We start from the raw sequence: 17,922 nt of genomic DNA on the forward strand, positions 1-17,922 counted from the left end.
CCTGTGGCTGGACTGAGGGTGCCTGCTAGCTAAGGAACTTGTGACTCTTCTCTTCATCCTCTCCAACATTTAAACAAAAACCAAACACCTACAGTGTCAAATGCAAAAGGTTACAGGCCACATCTTGCCTCATTTACTCACATAGGTAATCCAATTGACTTCTATTCAACTATTCTTGTGGGTAAGGACAGCAGTAATTAGCTGTATGTTAATATGTCCTTAAGCTTGTGCAGTTAGGTCCTCAAATATCAGGGCACGTAAAAGAGAAGGGTGAATTCATGCCCTGAACTCTGGCCCTTAACCAAGTGACTTACAGTGAGCCTTCACCTATATTCAGATAGTTACCTTGGATTAAGAGTTGTGGGTGGCTTTTTTGCATTTATCTATTCTCAAATCACATGCAATTTATCATTAATAGAATAGGCCTCATTCTACAGATCAGTGTGTTAGATTCCACCCCCCCACCCCCCGCACACACACTAATAATGGGGAAATCTGCACTTGGAATAGGAGCAGAATAGCCCAAAGTGTTCCTGCAATCTTTCAAATGCATATTAGTCACTTATAGATATTTGGGGATAATGCTTCTGTAGAAACCAGACAGCTCCAAAAGTCAGTACAATTAGTGAGGGCCTTAAAATTAGAACAGTGATGCAGTACTGGTCACACATGGCTTTATCCTGGTCTGGATACTTGTCCCAGTCTGGATACCACCCAGAGTTACCTATAAACAAAACAAGAGGAATTATTTTCCAGCATAACTGTACTTAAGGTAACAAATTCAAGAAACAATATCTGATTGTGATACATACTTATGACTTTCTCACGCTCTGGATTTTCTGGCAAGAGAAGAGAAAGGAACATAAACATGTTTACCAGTTAGAAACCATTTTAATTAAAAAAAATGAAAAATAATTGAGAACTTGGATACATAACGAGATGCTCCAGGATCTGTGCTTTTCTCACCTGGGTGTAATACAAATATGTCTGTTTCACTTTAATAAAACATTGAAAAAATTCCCAAAAGAGGAAATCTGAGAATAACGTATTTCCACAATGATACTTCCGGGCCTCGCTGAGACAGAACTTGCTCATAACCACCTGCTTCTTTTAGCCCCTCGTGGCTGAAATAGAGGAAGTAGGATTTGATCACTGCAACTAATGCTATCGCTATTTACTTAGGCTTGGAGCCACAAAGAGACCTAGGAGCTACAATGCTGAACATCACAACACTTAACTTTTAGGCCTCTAGAAAATCACAGAACAAACACTGATCCACAGAGTCTCATTTAGGCCCCTATACAATGAATGGGGAGAGAGTATGCATTCCACAAAAGCCAACACACTAGATGGGGAGCAGCCTAAGATAGCCAATGGGAGATGCTGATGAGAGCAGCCCCACCCTTTGCCCCACTCCCTCTGAGATAGCCCCGTCTCCCTGCAGCCTGGACTTAGGCACCTCTCTCTGCTTAGTGATGCATGAATGGGAATCCAGAGCGTGGAGTCAGGCAGTTTAGGCACCTCTTGCAGGAATGAGTTAGGCGTCTGCCTTGCTCAGTTCAAAACAGCCAGAGGAGGAAGAGATGCTGGTGCTGCCACCCACCTTATAACTGTTAGCCCAGTGATTATGGTGTTCTTCTGGGATGTAGGAGAGTCAGGTTCAATTCCCCACTCTCCCTCTCTGAGGGGAGGGGAAGGATTTGAACAGGGGTCTCCCTTCCCCAGGTGCAGGTTCTAACCCCTGAGCTTTGGGATATTCTGATGTTGGGGCTCCCTCAGTTTCTTCTGTTGAAGCTGTTCCACTGTGGATAAATAACAAAAGAGAGATTGGAGCAGGGGGACTGGACCCTGGGTCTTCCACCTCCCAGGTGGATTGTAACGTTGTGTTCTCTGTCTCTGGCCCAATGACTATTAAGTAGTTATCCACAGTTGTACAGTCACTGGGCTGAACATTTTCTGAAAACTTTTCCAGCTGGGCTGCTTCATGTTCCTTTTGAAAAACCAGCATATTGCCTCTCTGCATCCCCACCCCAACTCGTGGTGGAGAGCAAATCATACGCTTACAGAAGGTTGGGCCTAGCTGTGATCCCAGGCTGGCTAGCCACTCCCTTGCAGTTTTGTTGCACTGGTGGGGGTATTAGCCTGGCTCCCTCCTAATGCTCACCGGTGTGCTAAGAGTGTCTCTTGCTACCTGGGGTGGAAAAGGGGTTCTTCATATTTTCTTTTCCTCCTCTATGTGGATCCCCACCGTACTTGGCTTTTGGATGTCATTTCTCATACATACTTGAAAGCAAGCAACCATTGTCTTGTGACAATGGTCCATTGATATTATGTCTTATTTATGGGTCTTTCCATATGATATCATTCAGTGAGGAACTTTCCTTTTTACTTACCACATAGGTTATCCACACACTTCTCACCGTTGCATTTGCTGCATGCTGCTCCCGTGTTATAAGGCTGTGTCGGATAATTCCCACTGCAAAGAGGGAAAACTTTGTTCTGATATTGACCTCCTTGGGAAGCATTTGACTGTCTTGGGTTCACGTTTTGTTGCAATGATTTTATCATGAGGAAATACTACAGCAAAGTCCCTTGCACACAGAACATGCAGTGAAATGGAAGAGAGCAGGAATGACTGGACCCCATGTTTAGGAACTCCATTTTAATGAAGTTTTGTCTAACACAGCCAAATGTCAACTTCCAGATGCTGAGAACTTTGAAAGTGTGGTATTTAGCTATGCTACTGAAAGAGTTACTGAACACTGTGCTCACTGCACCTTTTAATATAGAGGAATCCCTGTCAGGCTGGCTGGGAATCTGTAAGGGAGCTATTTTATTTCAGTTTATATGCAGACTGTTATAGGCATCGGTTGTCTCTCCCTCTCTCTCTCTCTCTTTCCGCACCCTCCTTCCTTTCTAGGGACTGTCTGGGTGAAATTGTAGCCCAACTGAACTCAATGGGGCCAGGATTTCACCCCATATTTGTTTGTTTGTTTATATAATCTCCAGTAAACCCTCTTGAGGACAAAGCACTCGAATGAAGGATTAAGTGGAATTTAAGTGGTCCATAGCTTTTGTGCTCTCCCCCTGCACAGGGTTGAATGTCACTAAATCAAAAGAGACACTCATGGAACTAATGCCCAAATGAAGTATAGTTTGATTCGGTTAGCTCACATGCTAAAGGATAGAATTTGGGTGTACAAGAAACACAGCATTCAGAGTTTCAATCCACTATTCAGCAGTGGTAAAGGACACCAATAGGCTGCTGGCTCACACAGTATCAAGAGATGTATTAGAAGTCCAAGGATACTGCATTACGCTTTATAAAGCACTGGTTTGACATATGTGCAAGTACAGTCTTGTATTCTAGTCAATCTTGGTTACCCTAGGGTATGTCTGCACTGCAATTGGGGGTGGGGGAGGGAGGGAGGGATGACTGCATTGTATAAACTAGCTAGCCTGAAAATTGAGAACAGTGAAGTCACATCAGCATGGGCTTCAGTGCGGGCTGTACAAGCCTGCCCGTGACCCTGGGTAATTGCTTGGCCTGCGAGCCTGGAACCCTAAGTACTTACTTGGGTGGCAAACCTAGGCTGGACTCCTTGCTGCTGCGGCTTTACTGCTGTTAATACTTGCCCTAGTTAGATTAAAGCTAGCTCCGGTATGTCCACCCAAGCTACCACCACACCTCCAATTGCAGTATAGACATACCCTATGGATAGAATGACATAGTTAAATTGGAGAACTTCTCCCCTCCCCCCAAAGGGCCACTGAATAGATAAAAGGAGTGGCGATGTTTACACAGATAAAGGCTCTGTGTTTAAGGGCTAAATCCCCTGAATGTAAATTTCAAAATTAGGGTTGAACTCCTGCCAAATGTCTTAAAAAATTTCCATGCATGCTCAGAAGTAACATCAAGTGTATGGTTTGCCAGTGATACACCAATCAGAAGATCAGTTGCTCAAATATTCAATGCAGTCCATCTTCCAGCATCTCCCCTATTTTACCTTTGGCCCCTTTATTGACTCCAGTGGGTAGCCCTCTCCCCGAGCAAAGAGAATTGGGCATGGCTTCCTCTGGAAGATCTCATTGCTGCTTCAAGCATTGTCCACACGAGTTTCTTGGAAAGTAACGAGTCGCTCCTCCCCCACACCACAGCCTTGTACAGTAATTGTAATGAGAGGACTTACGCTGGCCCATAGTTGCAAATGAAATGTGCTGCCTTCGATCCACGAAACCCTGTTACTGTAGGGCAAAAGTGAACAGCGCAGCCAACTTTGTAACTTGTCGCCCAAACAACCTGAAAAGAAGTGGACCATAAGCTACAATCAAATACCCGATTTAACATTCATGGGACTACAGAGAGACTGCTACTGTACTTGTGACACACACACACACAATTGCTGAACTAAGAAAAATGTATCCTAGGGACTCTTTACTTGTCCAGGCCTGGCTTGACATGAGTAATTGGACACGAGTGAGGCCTCGTTTCTGGGGAGACAGGACTAGGGAGGTAAATGGATCAGCAGGCTGGAAACAGAATGTCTGTACCAGCTAAGAAAAGGTGGAACATCCAGGGCACCGTTTACAATGGATAAGTCAGGAACATAAAGATGAGGTACAGCGTGAAGCCATGTCTACACTAGAGACCTGACAGTGGCACAGCTGTCCCGATGCAGCTGCACTGCTGTAAGACTTCCCATGTAGCCACTCCATGCTGACGGGAGAGAGCTCTCCCGTCAACGTAATTAAATCACCTCCAATAAGTGGTAGTAGCTATGTTGGCGGGAGAGCATCTCCTGCTGACATAGCGCTGTCCACACTGGCGCTTCTGTTGGTGTAACTTACGTCACTCAGGACTGTGTGTTTTTCACACCCCTGCGCAACATAAGGTATACCGACAAGTGCCAATGTAGATATAGCCTAAGTCAGGTGTGGACAGAGAATGCTGTACAGGGACTGGCTTCTGCAAAAAGTAACCAAGCCAGTCCCAAAATATGTCATGTTTAAATGCATATAAAGGAGGAGACATTAAATTATTGAAAACACTGGCAAACGGGAATTCTTTCCACTGATGCATTTTCATATGTTGATCTTGTGTGACTAGGAAAATAACTTGGGCAGGTAGTTGAGTTCTTCTAGCAAATGTGAAGGTTAGGTGTGTTGAATCGGTGTCATTGACTTCATTGTAGTCCACTGACCCGCACTATTTTTCTATCTGGAAAAGCGTTAATAGGTCAAAGATATGACGTGCAATAAAGGCCCAATTCAGCTCATCTCTCACTCAGCTCAATTTCCCCACATGCTGAAGCCAGTTAGGTTATGTACATTTATCTAAGAGTACAGTTTGGCTCAAAGTACCTAAAGTTACCCTTTATCCAATGAGAATGAAAGGCTCTCAGCTGGATTCCTGCCTCTCAGCATCCCAGGAATGTGACTTTCTGCTCGCTAACTATTCCTCCACCCTATTTTAAACTTTTTATAACAAGTTTTAGTGAATTTATTGCTCCCAAAAAATGCTGGTATGATGTTCCCAGAAACTGAAATCCTCTTTTTGTCTATAGGCAAAGCTCAACAGCTCAGCCTTCATGTCCGCATGATCCTTTGCCTCTTTTTGGTGAGACTGCCCACAGGAGACATGAACCTTATCTGCTACGAACTGGGCTGATGCCACAATTTCATTTAACATATAGGCCACTGTGCAGTCAGAGAGCAGTTTTTAATGGGACTCTTTATAAAAGCGAGAGCTATATATATGTGAGAATATGTAGATAGTTAATATAAAGCAAACCTCCTACTTGCACATAAAAATGGTGCATATTTTTCATAAATATAGGCTGAATAAAGCTGTGCATTGCAAATAGCTTCTGGATTACACAGCTGGTAACAGTAATAATGATTTTTTTAGTCACTACCAATCTGAGCCTGATCTTTTTGAATTGCTGACCTAAAACTGAAAGACCCTGTAGCCAATTTCCAGTCTTGCCCCATTCTGATTTTGAGCCCATTCTGAACTCTTAAATAACCTGTACTGCTACTACTAGCCTGAGGGTCTGTATCTGATTCCTTGCTAGAAGAGAGTCTTTTTCAGGGAAACACAAAAAAGATTAAATTTAAAAGATTAAAAAAAAAATCCTCTTTATTTCAAGGGCCCTTTCTAAAACAGTGAAATAAAAAGCGCATGCGCACAGTGTGATTATAAGACTTAGAAAATAGTTTGTTGAATTGGAATAAGAATCTCCCATTTTAAATTACAATCGACAAAAATAATTCTGAAGTTCAGCTGGAGAAATGTAGCAAATGACTCACCTGAGTGTAATGGCCACACATGTTGGTGCAAGTGTTAGTGCCATAGGCGTAGTCTTTGAATTCATTGTACCAACTAGTGAGGGCTGCAGTCACAGAAAAAATGTGGAGAGACCCAGTCCAGATGTTTTCTCCAACAGAAGTAAAGGTAGGGTGGGCCTTCCCACGTATCTTGAGATAGATATTATGTTTAAACTGACATGTCTTTGCCCATGCTCTGGCTGTCTTTGCCAAATCTGGGTCCCAGCTCTGCCAAATGTAAAGACAGACACAAACCATTTTCAGTTACGTTGGCATAACAGTAATGCAAAGGAATTTCCTAGGGAGGCCACTCACAGATGTGAAAATTTCATATGTTCTGCATATCTATTCATTCCTGGCCTCCTTGGAGATTTCCAAGAAAGGGCTCGGGAGTTTTATAGAACCAGATGATAAATGAGTACACAGGACAGTTTTTAATAAGTTTAACCACTCATTCAGACAGGCACATCAAAGTTCTGTTTTTGCTGGACTCCTGGGTTTATAAGACAAACACTAAACTTGTTTGGAAAATAAATGTAGGCATTTAAGCTCTTTTTAGTCAAAAATGGGGATTCATTGCTATGTTAAAGAACTAATTTTCAAGAGCACCATAGGTATTTCAGAGCAAATTTGTGTTGCCATCTGTCCAGTTTTATGGGCTGAGGATAATCCCAGATGTTCCAGTTTTTTGCACAATCCTAGAGCAAATCCTATCTGTGTGTGTGGTTAACATTAAAGTCAATGAGAGCTTAATATGCATGCCCGTTGGCAGAGCCCCTTGACTTTCTAATCAAGTCATGTGCATACCATGAGCCAAACTTTTAACGTGGTTTAAACTCTGCCTGTAAATTAGTACTCACAAGTTCTGTGAGTGCAAATGCTGGCTCCAAATCCATATTTGCATAAACAAACATGAATTTGCCTATGCAAATCAGACAGTCAAATTGCTGTCTATGAAATTTGTGTACTCAAATGCCTATTTGCACAAGTGTTTTGCTTTTGATTTTTCTTTTTCTTTGTGCACACAAAGCCTTCTGGGACAAATGTAGAGTTGTGTCTTTCTGAAAACTCAGCCCTGGGATCTTACACTTGTATTTTTAAAAAGACCCCTTTTTATTGTGAAAATTCAGTGACCCAGTCAATTCCATGCTTGCATGAGGTATTTTGTTTTTTAGAAAAATTTTAACTTGTGGAATTTCTGTTGCATCTCCTGACTGCCTAAGTGTCTGTAAATAAACTTTCTTCTTTTCAAATTAATTATCAATACTAACTGCTCTGTCAAGGACTAAATGATCACTAGAAATGTAAAACTAACACAATGAGACTTTAAATTTTATGAAATGTAGCTTATGACATTTATCTAAGTACAGTACTTGAAATATGCTGACAACTGTATTATGTTACAGTAGTATTAAACTGAGGTAATTTCTAAACATATTTTAGAGATACATTTTATAACCCACTGCAAATATATATTTCTTCCCTTTCTTTTTATAGCTAAGACTGTAAAAGTGAATTGTGCATAAATCAACAAAAGCTAAGATATTTTTATCTGACATTTAGTAACTAACTCAAGTTGAGGTGATTTCCTTTCAGAACAGGTGAGTTATAATGTCAGCTTTTATGGTTTAAATCTTTGACTTTGCTTGGGTTTGTCTCACAAAATCGATATAAAAACAACTTGCCCAACAAAATATTCGTGAAGTTTGTTTTTTCATATTGACTGGTTTATCAAGCTTTTGTCAGTAATTTAGACAAACTGTTACTTGATATTTCCCTAATTTTTAAAGAGAACAAATACAATAGATCTGCTTGAATGAATATTTACAAGAGACTACTTTCCAATTCCAGCCTTAATATTATTACAAGTTAAGAGTAATGCTCCTTGTTACATCTGTGCAACCCCTATGAGTTATAAGAAAGAGACCCAGACAATGGTTGCAAGTAGTGAATTTGGTTCAGAGAGTTTAGGGGACCTGTTCTGTAGTTTTTGTTCTTCTTTACAATTCAATTTTTCTCCTCTACCTCCGAAAACAATCTGTGCATTTTTTTCCTATTTGTGTGACTACTCCTAGTTAGAGTTGGTTGACTCCCGCAAAAACAGCATTTGTAAACACTCAGATCCCAAAGGACTGATTTGTTTGACCATATTTATAACTCTTATTTGCTTTCCGTGTGAATGCATCTTTGTTCACGTAAACAAAGATTGATTCATGTGAAAAGCCAATAAGAGCGTGTGAGGAATGGCTGTATTTTGTACAAATACCACATGGAAAACATATTCATTATTTTTCAATAACTCCTCATCAATTTTTATTCTCACATTTAAAAATAATTCACACATCAAATTAAGGAGCAGAAACAATGCCATATGACTTGGGTGACCAATGGCCCACCACTGTACAGGCAAAGAATATCACTACATTACATCTGGGAGCACGCTTCCCAGCGTGGGGAGAAGGATGTGCTGGCTCTGCTCCTGCTAACATGCTAAAAATAGCAGTGTAGCCAGGGCAGCATGGGCGGTGGCTCAGGCTAGCCGGCAGCCTCTGTACCTTGGGGCTGTGGGCAGGTTTGCACCAGGCAGCTAGCCCAAGCTGCCACCCATGCTACCCCACTATTTTTAGCGAACCAGCTCGAGCAAAGCTGGTATGTGTCTGTTTACCTATGCTGGGAAGCATGGTCCCTGAGGAAGTGTCAATGTACCCAAAGTGAACAGTGCATGAACAGTTGAAAACTGCTGAATACTTGCAAGAAAGTGACAGGTCCAAATCCCATTGCAGTCACTGGGAGTTTTTCCACTGACTTGAATGGCCTTTGGATGAGGCCCAAAGAGTGCCTTCACACAAACTGAGCAGGGGGGAAGGGTTACATTTGTCAGTTCACTCATTTGCAACGAAGAATTTGACAGTCTCTCTTCTTTGGTAATGCCTCTGTAACCTCCCAGTAAGATGTGTAGAGTTATTTTGAAATTGACGTATTCTTTAGATGCTGAAGACACCACAAACACTGTCAACAGCCTCTTCTTGTATTTTTGTTGCTTGCATGAAGAGAAAGAGGAAATGCTTCTCACATCCATTTTAAAAAGGCTATTCTCAAAAAGGTGGAATATCTTGAGTTCGTTCTCTTATGTCTCTAGATAGAATCCTGAGCGTGATCTGAGGCCTGGTCTATACTACAGAGTTAGATCGACATAAGGCAGCTTACATTGACCTAATTCTTTGTAAGTGTCCACAATAATATGTAGTTCCCACCGATGTAAGTCACCCTCTACACTGACTTATTAACTCCACCTCTGAGAGAGATGTAGCACTTAAGTCGATGTAGTTAGGTCGCTGCACTGTCAGTGTAGACATGCTTTGCTTATACTGACTATTGCTGCCTTTCAGAAACTGTCCCACAATGCCCCATGCTAGCAGTTAAATCAGTGCAAACGCTCCTGGTGAGGATGCACACCACCAATGAAAGGAGTAGTGTGGACGTGTAAAATTGATTCAATTCTGTGGTGGCTATATATCAGTGTAACTTAGGTCAACTTAATTTTGTAGTGTAGATTTGCCCTGAGGTAAACAAGGGCTCCAAGTGAAATACTGTAATTCTCTTTGCTTAGCTCTTCAACAATTAAAAGTTAAGTATGACTAAGACGTGTGTGGTTTTACACTACATTGTATTTCACAATAGATTTTGGCACTTCCCCTATTGCTTCTTCTACATTAGGTACCTCACTGGAGGCGGGGGCGGGGTTGAATTAGTCTGACCTCCTTCAAAAATAATGCTGTCAAGGTTTTTAGGCCTCATACTAGTTGTAATATAATCTTTCCCCTATAATTTGTGAGCGTAATTCTTCAGATTTTGTGTCTAATTTAAAACAAAGAAATTTTGCACTTCATTGCTGTAATCCTAATATACAACTCTAGTGCTCTTTCAATAAGACGTACAAGACTCAGGATAGTGATAGGCACCAGTAAAAGAACCTTGAGGGGGATAGGCAGACAGGACCCAGGTAGAACCTAGTGAGAGGGCCAGCTTCATCTGGAAGCTTTGAACCAGCACGTACAGTAACTCCTCGCTTAACGTTGTAGTTATGTTCCTGAAAAATGCTAATTTAAGTGAAACCATGTTAAGCAAATCCAATTTTCCGCATAAGAATTAATGTAAATAGAGGGGGTTAGGTTCCAAAGAAATTTTTTCACCTGACAAAAGACTGGATTTGTGTGTGTGCATACCCCCACACATCTACACAGTACAAAAATTTGAAACAAACAATTTAATACTTTACACAACAATTATGATTGTGAAGCTTGGTTGAGGTGGTGGAGTCAGAGGGTGGAAGAGGGTGGGATATTTCCCAGGGAATGCCTTACTGCTAAATGATGAACTAGCACTCCGTTGAGCCCTCAAGGGTAACACATTGTTAATGTAGCTTCACACTCTACAAGGCAGCATGAATGGAGGGAGGAGACACAGCATGGTAGAGAGACACCGAGACATATACCATGAGTGTGAGAGACGTGCATTGCCCCTTTAAGTACGCTGATGCCACTCTAAGTACATTGCCTTTTAAGTAGATCAGCAAGTTGAGACAGCAGCTGCTGCCAGCAAGCTCCCTCCATCCCCTTCCTGTCCCTCCCCCCTGCTCTGTGGAGATGGGGGGCAGGAGCGAGGGGGAGGGGGACACTCTGACATTAGCACCCCTCTTCCCTCCCCCCCACCCCAGCATGCAGGAGGCTCCTGGGAGCAGCTCCAAGGCAGAGGGCAGGAGCAGCACACAGCAGTGGGGGGAGGGACAGCTGAACTGCCTAGCAATTGATAACCTGCACAGGGAACTTAGGGGAGCTGATAGGGGAGCTGCCAGTCCACCCTGGTTCCAACCCCCATCAGCTAGCTCCAATGCAAGCAGTGGACAAAGAAGGTGGCTGCCAAACAACATTATAAGGGAGCATTGCACAACTTTAAATGAGCATGTTCCCTAATAACAAAACAACGTTAACTGGGACAACATTAAGTGAGGAGTTACTGTAACAAACACACACTATTCTCATAACTGTAAAAAGAAAAAAAACATTTTCCAACTTCCAATCTGTGGTGTTTATCCAGGAAAAAAAAATTGCCTCTCCAGTAGTTGTCTCAGCAAAGTTGCTCATGGTTTGTACGTACATAGGGTCCACTTCTTAGCGGCCACCTCTTTCCTGGTGGTGGATTCACAGTCGCTGGTCACTCCAATTGTCATATATGCAAATGAGTTTTAGAATGTTGGCAGGGATCTTGCTGAGCATGGACACAGTACATCTTATGTGGTGGCAGATTTTTCCCTAGAGTATATTTGGCCACAGCACCAATATATCTTGATTTCCCTGTCTTGAAGTTCAGTAATGGAGACTTCTCCAACGAGAAGATACAGGAAGCATCACAACCTAAATATTACCCATCCTAACAAGAAAGGGAACTAGGTAGGGTGGGATGTTTTCCCAGGACTTTGAAAAAAGAAAAGGAGTACTTGTGGCACCTTAGAGACTAACAAATTTATTTGAGCATAAGCTTTCGTGAGCTACAGCTCACTTCATCGGATGCATGCAGTGGAAAATACAGCGGGGAGATTTATATACACAGAGAACATGAAACAATGGGTGGTACCATGCACACTGTAATGAGTGATCAGGTAAGGTGAGCTATTACCAGCAGGAGAGTGGGGGGAGGGGACCTTTTGTAGTGATAAACATGGGGAAATAGTTTTACTTTGTGTAATGACCCATCCACTCCCAGTCTTTATTCAAGCCTAAGTTAATTGTATCCAGTTTGCAAATTAATTCCAATTCAGCAGTCTCTCGTTGGAGTCTGTTTCTGAAGTTTTTTTGTTGACGAATTGCCACTTTTATGTCTGTAATCGAGTGATCAAAGAGATTGAAGTGTTCTCCGATTGGTTTTTGAATGTTATATTGTTATGTTATGTTATTGCTTTCTGCCCAGGGCAATTCAAACCAGATAAAGTTAATATCTATTTACCTTCTAAACTAAGTAAGAGATTATAAACCAAGTAAGAGATGGACTATTATTAATCTCTTTTAAGCATTCTAAACATCACTACATATGTAATAAACAGCATGGTCTAGTAGAATGGGCACAAGACTGAAACTCAGGAGAGTTATATTCCATTTCCAGTTCTGCCACTACCTTACTGGGTGACTATGGACAAATCATTTAATCCTTTTGTATCCCCTTCTGTCTTATATCTGGCTTTTATATTTGTCTTTTCTTACTACAGGTTTGTACAATGCCTAGCAGAAGGTGACCCTGAGCTTGGCTGGGGCCTCTAGGTGATGCTATAATATAAATTAATAATAAAAAATTACAAGGGACTTGTCCACCTTGATTATCACTACAAAAGTTTCCCCCCCCCACCCGCTATCCTGCTTCATTCCCATTGTTTCATGTTCTCTGTGTATTTAAATCTCCGCACTGTATTTTCTACTGAATGCATCCAATGAAGTGAGCTGTAGCTCACGAAAGCTTATACTCAAATAAATTTGTTAGTCTCTAAGGTGCCACAAGTACTCCTGTTCTTTTTGCGGATACAGACTAACACGGCTGCTACTCTGAAACAGGACTTTGAAGAAACCCTCCCAAGGATTTGTCCCTCTGAACAGAAGAGCAGGGTTTCTGTTACATACTTATAACACATTTATCAATGTAGTTTGTGAGTCCCTTGAACTAGGGAAAGGGAATCACTGTTGCAGTTGACAAATGGGAGTTATCCCCCTAAGGGGATTTTGTATATTTTTAACAGAAGGCTGGATCTGTCTGTATCCAAGCGTGGGATGGGTAGACACTGCACTCCCAACAGTAATAATCAGGTGAATGGGGAGCCTGAATAATCCTAGAACTGACAGCCAGGGACTTCATTCCTGGTTAGATTTGGTTTAGTTTCTTTTGGGCCTCTGCTGCCGCCCCAGCACCTCCAGGTTTTAGGAACAAAATAGGGGCAAAAATTGGGGATTGGTCCTGCTTTGAGCAGGGGGTTGGACTAGATGACCTCCTGAGGTCCCTTCCAACCCGGATATTCTATGACCACTACCAGCTGTGAATAATCCTCTGTTGGATGAAGTCCTGAGACAGCATAGCAGGTAACAAAACAGCTTTAAAATCTACAAAGTAACTTGATGACAGTGTCCTCTTCCAGTGTAGATTTACAGCACACAACACTGAAGAGAGCCGGGACGGGGTGGAAACCAACTAATGGGCATATTTAAGGCTTCACATAAATCACACAGGCTGCTGAGCTGTGACAGTTTAAAACAAGGAGGATTTTCATACCATAAACCTCAAACATAAGAGTGGGGTTTGAAAAATCCATCTGAACCCAGGCAGAGGCACTGAGCAGGTATGTGTCCAGCTGTGATAACTGGAGTCTTACTGAAGTGGTTTGAGGCTTTGGGGGTGTGGGTTTTGTTTTTTTGACTATGATTCAAGGAGGGTTGGCGTAGCTGAAAAGCTTTTGCAAGCAGTTACAAAAGTAAATCTTCCTGAGAACTGTTAACACCATTGCAACATTCACCATCTGTGTGCAAGTGAGGAGTAAAATTGTGTAATACTGTTGAAGGTCACCTTACCATGTGAAGCATGTTGCTGGCTGCTGGATTCACCCGGGACCGAAAACGGTTATGAACTGTCACACACTCCTCAATAAACTGTTTGTCTCTTGTATCAGGTAAAGTACTTGGCTCATAAGAGTAGCAGCAAACAGAGAGCCAATACTACCATCACAGGAAGGGACAGCATGATTTTCATGTCTCTCTGACCTTCCAACTTTGAAAGCAAAATATTTTAGCTATATAAGGTGCTCTTAGCTCCCCGGATGGTGTTTTGGCTGGAAGGCTGAGTTTTATCTTCAAATTACAACTGCTTAATAGGGTACTGGTAACAGGAAACTACTCAGCTTCAGCAGCCTCAAAAAAAACGAATGAAGAAACTGTGGTAAATAAATTTTGCACTGAAGCTGTCAAGTTTCTGTTTTAGTGAGCATTTTTATTGGCTGGGCAAAGAATAGGCCAGGGAGGGGAGGGGGGAGGGGAGCACGTGATGTTGCTCCTGGCAGGGGAGGGGAGGGGACGAACAAGCAGCATTGCTCCAGCTGGTGGTATGTGGGGAAACTTCCCCCGCCCCACTGGCACCCCTGTCCTCCGTTTCAGACAGAAACTTCTAGAGTTTAGAATAGCCCAAATTAGTGAACTCTATAGCAATGCACTTCTTACAGCAATGTTAACTCTCTGTATAGTAACTGGAGTTCAAGATGTGTTGTCTGTGTGTGTTTCATTTCTTGTTTCGGACTGAAAATAAGGCGTAACTTTAACAGATCTGCTCTAGGAATTATTATGGGGAAGTTCTATGGTTTGTGTTATGCAGGAGGTCTGACTAGATGATCACAGTTAGGGCTGTCCTTAGACATATGCAGCTGCTGCGTAGGGCACCCGAAAATGTGGAGCATCCCTGGGTCTTAGTGTTCACCCTTCCGCCTCGTCCTATCCCTGTTCTGACCCTTCCTGTAGGCTCCCACCACAGCTGGCTGCTGCAGCCTGGTGAGTCTTCCTCTGAAGTGCATCTAGTACTTAAAACTGAAAAAGCCTGCCAGACCTATTAGTACATTGAAACTGTTAAAGAGCCATTCAAGTGGTAATGAAGCCGTTTAACAGGCATTTGCCAATCCCCAGGTATATATACTACATGCCACAAGGGGCCACAGCAATGGTTCCCTTAACCCACCCAGCAATATTGTTAATCTATCCAACTATACTCTTAGCCCAGCAGAAGAATCTGTCCTATCTCGGGGCCTCTCCTTCTGCCCCTCCACCCCCACAAACATGATACAGTTCTGTGGTGACCTAGAATCCTATTTTCTCCGACTCAAGGAATATTTCCAACACACCTCTGAACAACATACTAATCCACAGAGACCTTCCTACCAACACTACAAAAAGAAGGATTCTAGGTGGACTCCTCCTGAAGGTCGAAACAGCAGACTGGACTTCTACATAGAGTGCTTCCGCCGACGTGCACGGGCTGAAATTGTGGAAAAGCAGCATCACTTGCCCCATAACCTCAGCCGTGCAGAACACAATGCCATCCACAGCCTCAGAAACAACTCTGACATCATAATCAAAAAGGCTGACAAAGGAGGTGCTGTTGTCATCATGAATAGGTCGGAATATGAACAAGAGGCTGCTCGGCAACTCTCCAACACCACTTTCTACAAGCCATTACCCTCTGATCCCACTGAGAGTTACCAAAAGAAACTACAGCATTTGCTCAAGAAATTCCCTGAAAAAGCACAAGAACAAATCCGCACAGACACACCCCTGGAACCCCAACTGGGGTATTCTATCTGCTACCCAAGATCCATAAACCTGGAAATCCTGGGTGCCCCATCATCTCAGGCATTGGCACCCTGACAGCAGGATTGTCTGACTATGTAGACTCCCTCCTCAGGCCCTACGCTACCAGCATTCCCAGCTATCTTCGAGACACCACTGACTTCCTGAGGAAGCTACAATCCATCAGTGATCTTCCTGAAAACACCATCCTGGCCACTATGGATGTAGAAGCCCTCTACACCAACATTCCACACAAAGATGGACTACAAGCTGTCAGGAACAGTATCCCCAATAATGTCATGGCAAACCTGGTGGCTGAACTTTGTGACTTTGTCCTCACCCATAACTATTTCACATTTGGGGACAATGTATACCTTCAAATCAGCGGCACTGCTATGGGTACCCGCATGTATATACCCCCACAGTATGCCAATATTTTTATGGCTGACTTAGAACAACGCTTCCTCAGCTCTCATCCCCTAATGCCCCTACTCTACTTGCGCTATATTGATGACATCTTCATCATCTGGACCCATGGAAAAGAAGCCCTTGAGGAATTCCACCATGATTTCAACAATTTCCATCCCACCATCAACCTCAGCCTGGACCAGTCCACACAAGAGATCCACTTCCTGGACACTACAGTGCTAATAAGCGATGGTCACATAAACACCACCCTATACCGGAAACCTATTGACTGCTATTCCTACCTACATGCCTCCAGCTTTCACCCAGACCACACCACATGATCCACTGTCTACAGCCAAGCTCTACGATACAACCACATTTGCTCCAATCCCTCAGACAGAGACAAACACCTACAAGATCTCTATCAAGCATTCTTACAACTACAATACCCACCTGCTGAAGTGAAGAAACAGATTGATAGAGCCAGAAGAGTTCCCAGAAGTCACCTACTACAGGACAGGCCTAACAAAGAAAATAACAGAACGCCACTAGCCGTCACCTTCAGCTCCCAACTAAAACCTCTAACGCATCATCAAGGATCTACAACCTATCCTGAAGGACGACCCATCGCTCTCACAAATCTTGGGAGACAGGCCAGTCCTTGCCTACAGACAGCTCCCCAACCTGAAGCAAATACTCACCAGCAACCACACACCACACAACAGAACCACTAACCCAGGAACCTATCCTTGCAACAAAGCCCGTTGCCAACTGTGCCCACATATCTATTCAGGGGACACCATCATAGGGCCTAATCACATCAGCCACGCTATCAGAGGCTCGTTCACCTGCACATCTACCAATGTGATATATGCCATCATGTGCCAGCAATGCCCCTCTGCCATGTACATTGGGCAAACTGGACAGTCTCTACGTAAAAGAATAAATGGACGCAAATCAGATGTCAAGAATTATAACATTCATAAACCAGTTAGAGAACACTTCAATCTCTCTGGTCACTCGATTTCTGATCTAAAAGTGACTATTCTTCAACAAAAAAACTTCGAAAACAGACTCCAATGAGAGACTGCTGAATTGGAATTAATTTGCAAATTGGATACAATTAACTTAGGCTTGAATAGAGACTGGGAGTGGTTGAGTCATTATACAAAGTAAAGCTATTTCCCTTTGTTTATTCCTCCCCTCCCCCCCCCCCCCCCCCGTTCCTCAGACGTTCTTGTTAACTCCTGGAAATGGCCCACCTTGATTATCACTTCAAAAGGTTTTCTCTCCCCCCCACCCCACTCTCCTGCTGGTAATAGCTCATCTTAAGTGATCACTCTCCTTACAATGTGTATGGTAAACATCCATTTTTGCATGGTCTGTGTGTATATAAATCTCCTCAGTGTATTTTCCATTTTATGCATCCGATGAAGTGAGCTGTAGCTCACGAAAGCTTATGCTCAAATAAATTGGTTCGTCTCTAAGGTGCCACAAGTCCTCCTTTTCTTTCAGGTATATACTGTCAGTTTCTGAATTTACTGACAAAAACAGTCCCTCGGCCCACGCTGCTTCCCGCAGCCCCCATTGGCCTGGAGTGGCGAACCACGGCCAGTGGGAGCCGCGAAGCTGCGTACATGGCAGGTAAACAAACCGGTCTGGCGCGCCAGGGGCTTTCTCTGAACAAGCAGCGGACCGGCTTTGAGAACCACTGACATAGAGTTCAGAGTGGGGAATGAACCTTGACAGTTGTCATCTTTTGCTAACTGCTCTTCAAATTCTTTTTACAAGGGGCTGAGGAGGAAAAATCACTTGTTCCTGA

The 17,922-nt window shown here is 43.0% G+C and overlaps 1 protein-coding gene across 1 annotated transcript; it reads right to left on the reverse strand.

Moving 5' to 3' along the window:
* Window positions 1-548: 548 nt before the first annotated feature.
* Window positions 549-14,112, reverse strand: LOC141986675 (glioma pathogenesis-related protein 1-like). Its single transcript, XM_074951447.1, is given in 7 exon segments — window positions 549-724; window positions 813-839; window positions 2,394-2,476; window positions 4,191-4,300; window positions 6,310-6,555; window positions 13,935-14,073; window positions 14,075-14,112. Coding segments are annotated over 7 exon segments (813 nt in total). The 3' UTR covers window positions 549-554.
* Between the last annotated feature and the right edge of the window lie 3,810 nt (window positions 14,113-17,922).

This window comes from Natator depressus, chromosome 1 (assembly GCF_965152275.1).
Source record: "Natator depressus isolate rNatDep1 chromosome 1, rNatDep2.hap1, whole genome shotgun sequence".
In the NCBI taxonomy this organism is placed as follows: domain Eukaryota; kingdom Metazoa; phylum Chordata; order Testudines; family Cheloniidae; genus Natator; species Natator depressus.